Raw genomic sequence first — 11,949 nt, forward strand, 5'->3', positions numbered from 1 at the left:
TCAGTCCTCTGGAGACGGGGAACCTAAAAGGCCTAACTTGTAGTCAAGGAGACATCCAGCTGCTTCTGAGAACATCTGATATAAGGGGCACTTGAAATCTTTGGTTTTAAGTCGTACTTGAATGGTCACCAAACAGTTTGGCCCATGTTCTTTCATGACTGAGAACTGAGGTCTGAAGTTCTTGGCACCAAAGCTTCCAACACAAGGACACTCCTTAGACCCTTTTCTGCCTGTCCCTGAGGTCTGAAAACAATGGGTTTGATCAGGCTATAAAAGCCCATCAGCAAGAATTCTCCTAGGCTGCTCTTACGCTGGCTGGTGAAAATGAGGAGTCAGCTAATCTCTGCCTTAATATTTTGAAAATCTTGTCTAAACATTCTGGGCAGATTAGGACCAGGAGTTCAGGGTACTTTGTGTTCACACATCTACATGGTAATGCCAGTGGAAGGAAAAGCAATGCATTTAAATAATTAGTTCTCTGTCATAGAGTAACAATATGGATCTTTGACAGGATTTGCCCTATTGCCCCATTACCATGGAGCAACATGCTTATGATCACTCTTCCTTGTAGTGGTCTTGCTTGCACAGACAGAGTATGTCTAGTGTGGGCCCCACAAGCACTGCTGGTATGAAAAGTTGTAGTTTCGCCCGTGGAGAGTGAGTGCACGCACCAAGAGTGGTGTGCACGGTCACGTTCACTTATGTTAAAGCTAGGTCCTTTCTGAATAGACTTTTAAAATATGCATTTCATGAGTATGTAAGGGGCAGCATTCTTTCAATGTCAATTTTAGATGTAAGCTGTCTTTTTGGTTTTGCCTGCCAGTTTATTATTGAAATGTCTCGAGTGGGTGGGCAGCCATATTAGCCTGGTTTATGTGTGTACATGGGGTAATGTGTATTTATTTATTTTTTTAATCAAAGGCTCAACGCTTTCAAATGTTTGACATCGCTGTCACTGCATCAGTATTTCTGCGTGTCATGAACAATTTAGCTGAAGATTAGAATTCATGACAGCTCACTGAACAGCTTTGATGGCAATAGTGTTTACTTGACCAACTTCGATACTAGTTTTTTTTTTTCTTGCACGGTCTTTGCGGCTTCCATTTTACTGCAATGTGTGGCACAGTCCAGATAGTAACATTCCTACAAGATAATTCTTCAGCTCTATGACTGCTTTTGACCTGACCCCTCTCTCTTTATCTGTTCACACAGGCCATGCTCTGCTTTGTGCAACCCTCTGTCCTGTTCCCCAGCACCAGAATCTGTCTTCAGCATTGCATCTCTGAGTTGCACCGGAGGCAAACCTCCTTTGAGCCTGGTTGGCTCCAAGTCACCTTTCCCCTTCCTCACTGCCCTCCTATTTCTCATCAACAGCATCACTCACATCCACAAGGGGCTGACTATCAAGGTGAGAATAGACTTTTTCACTGTAACTTCTAGGTGAATGATGACATACTTGTCAGGGTGGTTAGTATTTGTATCTTCCCAGCCTTAAGAGTGATGTCAGTAGGACTATTAAAAAGGAATTATCGTGTATTTTTATTTTGAAAATATCAAAGTACTGTAGGGAGAAATACCTCGATTTTTCAGAACAGGTGGGATGAGGATCTGAAAAATATCTTCTGTCTTTGAATTCCAACATCCAGTTGACACTGGGAAGCTGGAATTATAGAGCAGGTGATGAATGATGATGATGATGCTTAAAGGATGGATTTATAAAGAATGTTGAGAAGGGTTAAATAACTGTTGTTTGGCTAAGCAAGATAAATAACTGAGTGTCAGAGGAGGAAAAGGGTGTTTGAAGTGTATATAACAAAGAAAAATGGGATAAAATTAAGAGAATGAGTGTTACAGTGCCTGAAGAGGTTTCTTCCTGCTTCTGGTTGTCCTGAATTTTTAGGAGAGGGTCGTGGAAGATTGAAAACTCTGAAGAGGAAATGTCAGAGCACCAGAGAGATGGAGTACCTAACATAAGCTTTCTGAAAGCCTTCCTCTGTCACCTTATGTTGAATTAGCTGACTGGTTACTAATAGGAATATCTGGCCAGATGAGAGAAAAACCTCTTAAGCCACTGGCCAGACTTCTGCCTTACAAAGCACTATGGAAAACGTAGGCAGTGACTATTGTTTACCTGTGGTGGGGATGGTCATGGTGGATGCCGGTGAGCCCTGAGACAGAGAAGCAGATATTTATCAGGCTATTTTTAAATATTCCTCTTGGAGTAGCCAACAGGAATTCTCCTGTGAGAAGGTAGGGGCTAGGCCTTGGGGAGAGCTATGTTTTACTTTCCTCTAAGCATGAACTGTCTAGTAGTATTCATTTCCACTTCTGATTTCTTTACAGTACAGCTCTGTGCTGGGCTTCAGAGGCTTGAAGGATTATCTGCATCAAAGCTGGCAGATCAGACCTCCCTCTGTAACTCCTTCATCTGCGTGGATCCTGCGCCATGAATATCATCTGCAGTACTTCGTGTTAGCGTTGGCTCGGAGAATGGTATCATTATTATTCCTTTAATTTCTTTCACCTGAGGAATTGACTTCACCTTGCCCTCTCCAACTCAGTGTGTCAGACTGGCAGCTGGTTTTTGCATCCATGTTCTTTCTCATATCTGGCTTAGGTCTGGTGACTCTTCAGCTGTATTTTATGCCCCATTAGCAAATAACATCCTTACAGTTACTAGCTTGGGGATTTAGATCCAAAATACTTTGGCAAAATTATATTTGCCTGTCTTTGGGCTAGAGAGAGAACAAAGTTTTCAAGTGTGCTACTAAAAAAGATGTCTAAGGCAATCAGGGGAAGCAGAAAGGTCTCAGTATGAATGCTGACAGTTCTTGCAGTCTGCCTCAGTCTCTTACTTTCTGGTGAGATCTATGTCTTGGTTGACCCTCCTGTCCTTGTTGATTGCCTTGTTGACAAATGATATAGTGCTTTTATCTGTTGTTTTGTTTCCTGTACAGGCAGGCACTTGTCCGGATTATGCCCAGCATGCCTCACTCCATCACTGTGTTGCCATGGCATTGCTAAGCCGCCTGTTGCCAGGGAGTGAGCATCTGGCTTATGAGGTCCTACAGGATCTTGCCTTTAATCCGGAATTTCTTCCGTAAGCTTTGCATTTTTTCCTTTCTGTAGTCTGGTACATGGGAAAACTTGGGAAAATTGAAGTAGTATGTGTTGGCACTGCAATTTTGTCATAATTTTTGGCCTTCAAGTAGGGCCTGTATTCAAATTTTAGTTACTCATTGGTATATTCTCTAGTCACAGAGCCTGCTAATCAGACCAGCAATGTGGTTGCAGATTTCTCTCTGATGTACCAATGTTGAGAAAAGTGACCACTTTCTTTTGATCTCATCTGTGGCAAGTAGTGAGTCTAGAAAATACATGGGAATTTGATATAGCCTGAAAAGCATATTAAATCTTTCTCAAACCCTTATTATACAAGTTCTTACACAAATTTTTGCTGATTTGACAACTGTGATGTCTTCCACCTTGCACTGGAAGAAGTCATGAGCATCTCAAATGTGAAGCCTCCTATGTCTGGCCAAGCAAATAGTAGCAGTTTATCTTGTTCATCACAGTCTTTTTGAAATTTGCTATGGTGCATTTCTGTAGGAGGTTGGACCAAGGTGGTGCAAGGAGATACTATAGTTTTCCAGAAAGAAGGAAAGTTTGAAATTTGTGAGTGGGTTGATTTGTTAGTATTGTTTGGGGGGTTTTGTTTTGGTTTTGGTGGTTTTATTTGTTTGTTTCTTTTTGGGGGGGAGTTTTTTTGGTTTTGTTTTGGTTTTTTTTACAAATACCTGCTGTAGAGCTACTATTTTGTGAGAATTTGGCAAGTAATCTGAGACCATGGTCAGTCTCTGGTCTGAGATTGTGGCACATGGATTTGACTAACACCTTCTTCCCTGCCCCCCAGTTTCTAACTACCAGTCTGTATGGTTCCCCTGACCTTGCCTCTGCCAGCTGCAATGCTACTATTTCAAGAGTTGTCTTACTGATTCATGCAGGCCTTACATGATCATTGTGTGGAGGTTTTTCATAGCAGGGCCTTAGTATTCCTAACTCCAAATGTAGTTCTGTGAATTCCCTTTAAATATACCAAGGTAGCTGATGCTTTACAGACACTCAGTATTATCATAGCTGAATGCTATAGAAAGTCTTGCGAGTGCTGTGCATACACTATTGTCCCCAACCCAGGAAGATTGCAGAGATTAATTTCTGTGGTGTTTTTTTGTTTGGTGTTTGGGGTTTTTTTTTATTTCTTAAGCTGATGCCTGTCTTTATCTTACAGTGAAGGGAAAGCTGGAGGGCCAGAAGCAGCTGACTTCTCTGATATCCTGCATCTGGGTACCAGTGCCAAACTGGCACAGCCTGGCTCTGCAGCAGCATTTTTTTCAAAGGCTACCCGTGGTGCCCTACTGAAAGAATCGTACCAGAATCTGCCTTTTATCCGCTCCTGCTACCTTTCTCATTTTGTCCACTTGCAGCCTACCCTTAAGCGTTCCCAAGCATTCTACCAAGGACGGAATTACCTCATCCAGTCAATGCTGCTTCCTGAGGTCAAAGGGCCCATCCTGCCTTCAGACTGGCCGTTCTTTCCACTTATCAGCCTCTACAATAAAGTGACTAATGCAGAGACCCGTGGGGCTGTACTGAACTCTCTCCCACTTGATCTTGTCAACACTGTGACTTGGAACCTGCAGTGGGTCTTGTTGCTAGAAACCTGGCGTGCTAAAACCCTTCAGAGCATCCCTATTGCTGCCAAACTTGCACGGCTTATGTGTGTCTTCCTCACAGGCAGTGACCTCTTTCTAGAAGCACCAATCCACCGCTACACAGCTGCCCTTCTCTCTGTGTATTGCCAACCCAAGGCATTGGACTCCCTAAACTTGGATGCTCCTCTCCCTGGTTTGGCATCCTTCCACGATCTCTATATAAGTCTCCTGGAGCAGTTTGAAGGTGTCTCCTTTGGAGATCCACTCTTTGGAGTCTTTGTTCTTCTACCTCTACAGAAGCGTTTCAGTGTTCATCTGCGTCTCTCTGTTTTTGGGGAGCACACAAGTATCCTACAGGCACTGGGAGTGCCACTCCAGCAGGTAATCCTGGCTTATGGTAGTTGCCTGTCACTGCATATTTCTGGGTTACTGGGCTCTTGCCTATGTTTCTTCAACCTTAATTTGGGCATCCTCCGAGCACTTGCCCTTCTTCCTCATCCCTCCTTGTCCAGTAGAATAATCATGCTTTCTTTGCTTACAAGCTTTTTGTTCTCTCTGAAGAAAGTCTAATGCATGGAATATACAACAGAATAGGAATGGAGAGCAATGTTCTTTTGATTTAGGGCTGTGACAGCAGTGTATATGGTTTTTTGTTGTTATTTCTCTCTCTTTCTCTCTCTTTTTTTTTTTTTAACAGCTTGATTGATTGTAAGTCTGAAGAAGAGAGTCTGGCCCCTGTAGGTGCAGGCCCTTGTCACATAATCATTTTCAGAAACCTGTTGAACTTTGTTTTGAGAGCAGATGGTGTGTATATGTGGAGGGCAGGAACTGTCCCACACCCTGCTTGGTCTAATGATTGAGTATTTCCTAATTTATAGCCTGTATGTATGAAGGGCTAGTCTGCACCCTATGTTCTTCTGCCAGCAATTACCTTTCCCTTAAGTCTTTTCTCACCTTGGTGAGAATCTTTTCCTTCTCCAATGCATGGACAAACAGTCATTTTCCTCTGAACCATATTTCCACATTTAGTTATACTGGAGTTGTATTTTGCTGGGTAACTCAGCAAGAAAATTTGATCTGCCAAGTGTAAGACTGTTTCTTTTGAATGAGCAGAGCACAAGAGATGGGATTTAGCTGGCTTTAAGTTCTATGTCAGTTGACAGACAATACCTGATCTAGCCTAAAGTTTGCTAATACAAAGATAACCTTTCAAAATTTTTTTTCCCAAACAACTGTGAACCAGCAGTTTATGTGAGATCAGTGCTTTCCATTGCGTGGTTGCAGCCCTTTTGCTCTGGTTGTAGTAGCCCTGTGGCCAGTTTTTCTATATCATTATGGCCAGATGAGCCTTTGTTTCTTAAGCCAGGTAAGCCAAGATATTCTGGCCTGCTTCTTATGGTAAGTTCTCTGGATGTTTGCAGTAGTCCTTCCCTGTCTATATTCCAGTTCCACAAATACCTGTAGGAACAGAGCTGAACACCATCTTCCAGATGAAAGCCTTGATTCTACATCATGTGCTTTATCTCATCTTGATCCCTCAACACCAGATCCCTGAGTACCATCAGAATTGTGGCATGTGTTACAATGGAGAACATTTCAAAGCAGATTGTTTTTCATGTGCTTAGAAATTTTTTAAATGCCAAATACTTTGAACAATGTTTTCATTGCTGTGTTGCTTGAAAACAAACTATGTTTTGGAAAATTTGAGCAAGATCACTTGAGGAGGTGTTGGTTGTTTAGGTTTTTTTCCTTTTTGTCTTCAGTTAAGTTAAAAATACCCTAGCGGGCAGACTGCTTTTTGAATTGAGTAAAAACAATGATTGTCTTTAATCATGCGAAGAAGATGCTCCAAAGTGAAATACGTAACTTTAGCCCTAGAGAACTTATCTCACAATTGAGAAAAATAAATATTGGACTTCTGGAGAAGGAAGAAGCAAGCAAAACCAAGTTGTTACTAAAAGCTTTTCTAACCTATTTTTTGAAGCTAGGGAGCAATGTCAGAAAATGTCGGAAACTTCGCTTAACAACATTAACTCTAGCAGATATATCTGGTTTCCTTTTCTGGCTAAATGTATAAGACAAAGTAAGCCTTTCTGGTACATTAGCAGGTTGTGGTGCTGTTGAAAGTACTCTGTCTCCTCACTTTAAAACCATTCTTCTTACCTGTGCCAAAAAGCAACTGCAGTGATTTAACGAGTAAAACATCTCTCCATAGAGCTGAAGAGGTCTTGAGGATGCTTTATTAAAGGTGTGTCACGTAAGTTGGTGTGAGCAGCAACAGCTCTGCTCCAAGTGGGGGTCATGCCACCAAGGTACATGATGTTATATAGGAGTGCACGCACAAACAGCTGGGGAAGGGCACCCTAAAGTCATGAACTTCCCTTTGCTACTTAGACCCTGACAAAAATTGTAATTTTGCCTCTGGGTGGGTTTGTTGCAGTTTCCTGTGCCTCTTGAGCGATACACTTCCCCTCCTGAGGATAACCTGAACCTCCTGCGGCTGTACTTCCGAACGCTGGTCACTGGTGCGCTGCGCCACACCTGGTGCCCTGTTCTTTATGTGGTGGCTGTGGCTCATGTGAACAGCTTTATTTTCTCCCAAGACAGCACGACACAGGTAGGTAACAGATAGCAGAGCCTCAGGGCTGGAAGCTTTGGGTTTCGCATCTGCTCTTCCCAAGGGTCCAGTGTGGTTGTGGTGAAAAACTGACGCTGGGCTTGAAAACAAAGATTGTAAGCAGATGTTCTGAGAACTGGTCAGCTGTTTGAGAATCCACATATGAGACAGGACAGCAGCTCTTGTTCATTATATCCTAAACCACTTGAAATAATGGTAGCCAATCCTACGTAAATCTTTGAAATCAGCAACTATGTGGGCTGTGGTAGAGGGGGAAGAATGAAACAGGAAGGATGAGAGGGCTGATCAGGCAGAGAGAGCTTGTAATAGATTTAGCCCCTGCCTGGGGCAATCTTAAGGTGTAGAGTACTCTTTCCTTTCAGTTTTCTTGAATAACCAAGCAGAAGCCTTCCTATGGCCTTGGGACCTCTAGCAGTGATTACTTGTGCTAACAATTCGCTGATCTACAGTTCTACCTGAAAGTTGAGAAGTCGGCTGAGTTTTGGGTCAGGGGAAGGAGGAGAGAAGCAGGATCCAAGCAGTAGCCATCTTAAGCCCTTTCTGCTGGAACAAGCTGCTCTTAGGAGCATCATCATAATGAGCAAAGCATCCTCCTGGAGTGCTGTACTCCCACAGGCAAAGGTAGCATTGTGCCATATTAAGCAAAGTATGTGTTTTGTTTCCAGGAGATTGATGCTGCTCGGAAAAGCATGCTGCGGAAGACGTGGCTCTTGGTGGATGAGGTAGGATCTGTAAGGTTCAGTCTGTGCCAGTGGGACTTAAGTTTTTCAGACATGGTACTCTTACAGATTTAACTTTGGCTTTTGAAATTTGTGTTTAACTGCTAATTTGAGAATGAGGGTTGATTAGCAGTAGGATTTTGACCTGCGAATGGCTATAAATATTGTTACCCAGTTCTTGTAGTAACTGAACTCAAAACACTGAGCCTGTTGGAACCTAGATGAATCTCCTGTACTGTATTTCCATGCCTCTTGCCCAAGCAGCATTGTATCTGGATAGTGAGAGGTCCTAGAGGGATGATTCTAACACAACTATGAATAGGTGGCCAGCAGTGATCTCCATTAACTCTTAGTTGGATGCTTCCCTCAAAAAAACCCAAACCAGATGTAAGGTTTCTCTTTTTTTCAGGGACCTTGCCAAAGCTTATCATTTTTGCAACAGAACTGTGTCATTTGGCCCCTTATGTTTAGCATGCAGAGTAAATTCTTTAGATCCCACTCAAAACCCGATTTGGGCTTCTGTCAAGAAGTCATTGTGAGGGGTTGCTGAGGAGGCAGTGGAGTTGTGTTCAGAAGAGGAGATCTTATGCAAATCAAAAGTGAATTTTCTTGGAAGAAACTCGCCTTTTATAGCTCTTCTATTGAAGGTGATACAATTAAATACGTCGGGCTTGATGGAATTGTACTATCTGGCAGGTTGCTATGTTGTGTTGGAGATAGGGTGGAAAAGATTAGATTCTTTTCAGACAAGCTTAATGGTTGTTGTTTCTTTCTTCAGACCCTGAAAAAGCACCTACTCTACTACAGACTGCTGAATGCAGAGAGCCCTTTGGGATTTGATCTTTACGAGCAGCTCCCTCCCGTCCGACTGAAGTACCTGCAGTTGGTGACACACAGAAAATAAGGAGAATGCACTAGTGCTAGTCTCATAGCAAAACAATTGTGCAAGAAGAGGGCCAAGGTGATGAATGGAAGAGCTCAGTTTACGCTTCACTGATGAACCTATGTGTGTTTCAGACAGTTTGAGTGTCTTACCTGGATGCTCTTGGCATCTTTGCAAAGTGAAGCACTAGTAGAATGCTCCTAGCCCTGTAGAACAATACACATCATCTCAAGATAAGACAGTATGTGTGTGGTCTTCCATGACGAATGCTGGAGCATTTTCCTCAATTCTGTTTCAGGTTGTTCTGCTTCTCCCTGGAGAAGGTGAGAACTTGTCTGAAAGGCACTGGACTGTTGAATAAACAGAAGGAAGTGGAAAAGCTATTTCATTCAGTCAGGCTGGAGACTGTGGGTTATTTCCTTTGCTTTTTTTGGACCCTGAATTTTGAATGGTCCTTTCCCCACACCATCTCCTGCAAATAAAATTACAATGCAACAGGGAAGAAGCTGATCCTGAGAGCTTCTTTTTAAAAAAAATATATATACAAGCAGTTTCTCCAGGACAGTGTTCTGTGACAGTCATGCAGACATATTGTGTCAGACCTCAAAGTAATGATAGTTCCTAGTGCAGTGGTATAAACACTGGATGTCCTCCCTTGGCTGTCTTTTGGATAGTCTCTAAACTGCTTTCTTTTCTACCTTAATTTGGTTACATGTATAACAAGATAAATAATTTCTTTGCAGGGCAGGATGCTTGGCAGTAACCATTCCCCATTAGAGGGGAAAAGAAGTATCTGCTTGTTTAGCTAGGATATGTATTGGTTGCCCTCTGAGAAGAGGGGAATGTAGTTTAAAGTGGAGTTCCTAAGCTAAAACCTAATTTTAAAAATTCTTAATTTGATCCCACTTCTACATCCAAATTCTGTATTGCAGCTTCAGACACAAGAACTACAAGTACAGTGTCCTAAAAGGCTCATCACAAGTGCCAGGTCAAGTCCAGAATTTACCCTAGGTGTGATCTCACTGGATGTTTCATTTATATCCAATAATTTTTTGCAGAATTAAAGTCACTCTGGCAGGCTTTTGTTTGGAGAACTTTTATGAGCAAAACTTGTTAAAGTTATTTCTTTTGTTTTGTTCTTAGGAATAAATTCCTCTGGAAGATGCAGGGTGATGCCTGGCCTGAAGACCTAAGCTTCTTTCTTTTTGTCTATCAAACAGGCCAAGCTAGCTTCCTTCCAAAGAAACCATGCCTATATTAATGTTGCTCCAGTGAGTGTCCTAATAAGAGTGTGAAACACTGTTAATAGGCCAGCTTGTAACTGTTGAAATTGTTCCAGACAAGAAACAAATTCAAGCTCGCAGCTTTATAGCTGTGGTGCTGTCTTTACATTGGCAGTTTTCTAAGTGTACCAGTCCCCCTTAGGTCACCAGAAAATATACCGTTTCATCTCTTTCCCCCTTATTTCAGATAGGACATGGGCAGAACTGATGTTTCATTTTAAACTCTCTCCCACCCACCCACCCCCTGCTTTTTTTCCTTCTATTGCAGCTTTTGATCTGTGGTTTCTCTCTGCTGCAGATCAATGGCACATAAAGTAACAAAAGCACAGTGGTCAACATGGGGTTTTTTGTTGTTAATTATTTTAAAAATACTTGATGTCATTAAAAGTTTAATCAAAGGCATTCAAGTTTCTATTCTGTCTAGATGGTGAGAGCCCAGCAGTTGTCTTTCCAGAGCAATGGATGGTAAAATTTAAGGACTCCTAGCTGCCCATTCAAGAGCAGCCTTCATGAAGGACTTTGCCTTTTGCTTTTCAGACCTCCAGTTATAAAAACTCTTCCAGTCTTTTCTGCGATGCTGAGTTTTGTAATGTGTACAGGGTGTAAATAAATATTTTGATAGCTCTGCAGGTTGTTTTGGAATTATGAGAATGCTCTCCTTTATTTAAATCTTTCTTGAGTCTGGATAGTTCTGTTTGCAGTTTATCAATATCTTGGGAATGCTACTGCTGTGAAGAAATCACTAAGCTTTGGAGCTCTCTGAGAGCTCTTCAAGCCAAAGGCATCGTTCTGTTTGTGTGGTGGTCCACTAACACAGGGTACCAAATCCTGTGTGTTTGTGGGGAAGGTGCAGGGTGAGTATTGTGTGATTTGTCATGTGCTGCAGGTGGGAAGACGGTAAAAAACTGTCCATGGATGGTATTTGTAGCTGAGAGAGGAGGTGGGTTTCACTTTGTGAACTCCGGGAAGGAAAGGATCAAGCTTTGGGCAGCCTTGTACCAGGTTTCTCTGCAGAACACTAGAGGGCATTGCTTTATCTAGTTTAAATGCAAGCCTTCTCGGCTTAGTGCGATTGAGACTTAAAATAAACCCCAAAAGAGCTAACCCTTAAACCTGGTTTGAATTTTCTGCTTTTTAAATTTTTGCATATACTTTTGGAGAAAGTGTGGAGAATTGAATGCTTTTTGATGTGATTGGTTGCTAAGAATCATTCAGTGCTTTGTCAGCAGGAGCATTTTTGAAAAATCCAGTAGAGTGAATGGAAGCTTAAAGCTTAAATTGAATGCAGTCTGAAGCAGGACCAAAGTGTGCCAGTTCTGTTAATCCAATTTAATCCTGATCAGAGTAAGTGAGGAGATAAAGAAAATTAAAACCATCCCCAAAGTTGATATGACTTCTTAACTCCTTATCAAATGTTTAAGATTTCTTTGGGAAGAAAATAGTTCTGCTGAAATAAGACCCACAAATAGGTTTCTGTGGCTGAAGTGATTCTAACTCAGAACAGCATATGTTTTCTGATAACTGTCATCAGAAGACAAAAAACCCACCAACAATCAAATAAAATTCCCAAAGATGCTGTCTTTTAATTCTTGGGAAGAAAAAACACCCAAACCCAAACCATCTTCTGTTCCTTTGTGGCTAGAAGATGCTTGGTTTCATCCAAGTTACTGATGTTAGTTATTCCATGTAGGAACAGTGGGAATCTGTATTGGGA

The 11,949-nt window shown here is 41.9% G+C and overlaps 1 protein-coding gene across 1 annotated transcript in view; it reads left to right on the top strand.

Annotated features, from left to right (window-relative positions):
- The window catches only part of RPAP1 (RNA polymerase II associated protein 1), a 42,949-nt gene extending 32,089 nt beyond the window's left edge, over positions 1-10,860 (top strand). The window contains 8 exon segments of the mRNA XM_049825235.1: positions 1,213-1,408; positions 2,344-2,493; positions 2,958-3,100; positions 4,289-5,093; positions 7,153-7,329; positions 8,016-8,072; positions 8,848-8,963; positions 8,965-10,860. Of these exon segments, the coding sequence (XP_049681192.1) occupies positions 1,213-1,408; positions 2,344-2,493; positions 2,958-3,100; positions 4,289-5,093; positions 7,153-7,329; positions 8,016-8,072; positions 8,848-8,963; positions 8,965-9,001 (1,681 nt within the window). The 3' untranslated portion in view covers positions 9,002-10,860.
- The last annotated feature ends 1,089 nt before the right edge of the window (positions 10,861-11,949 follow it).

The sequence above is a fragment of the Accipiter gentilis genome, chromosome 22, assembly GCF_929443795.1.
Source record: "Accipiter gentilis chromosome 22, bAccGen1.1, whole genome shotgun sequence".
Taxonomy (NCBI): Eukaryota; Metazoa; Chordata; class Aves; order Accipitriformes; family Accipitridae; genus Astur; species Astur gentilis.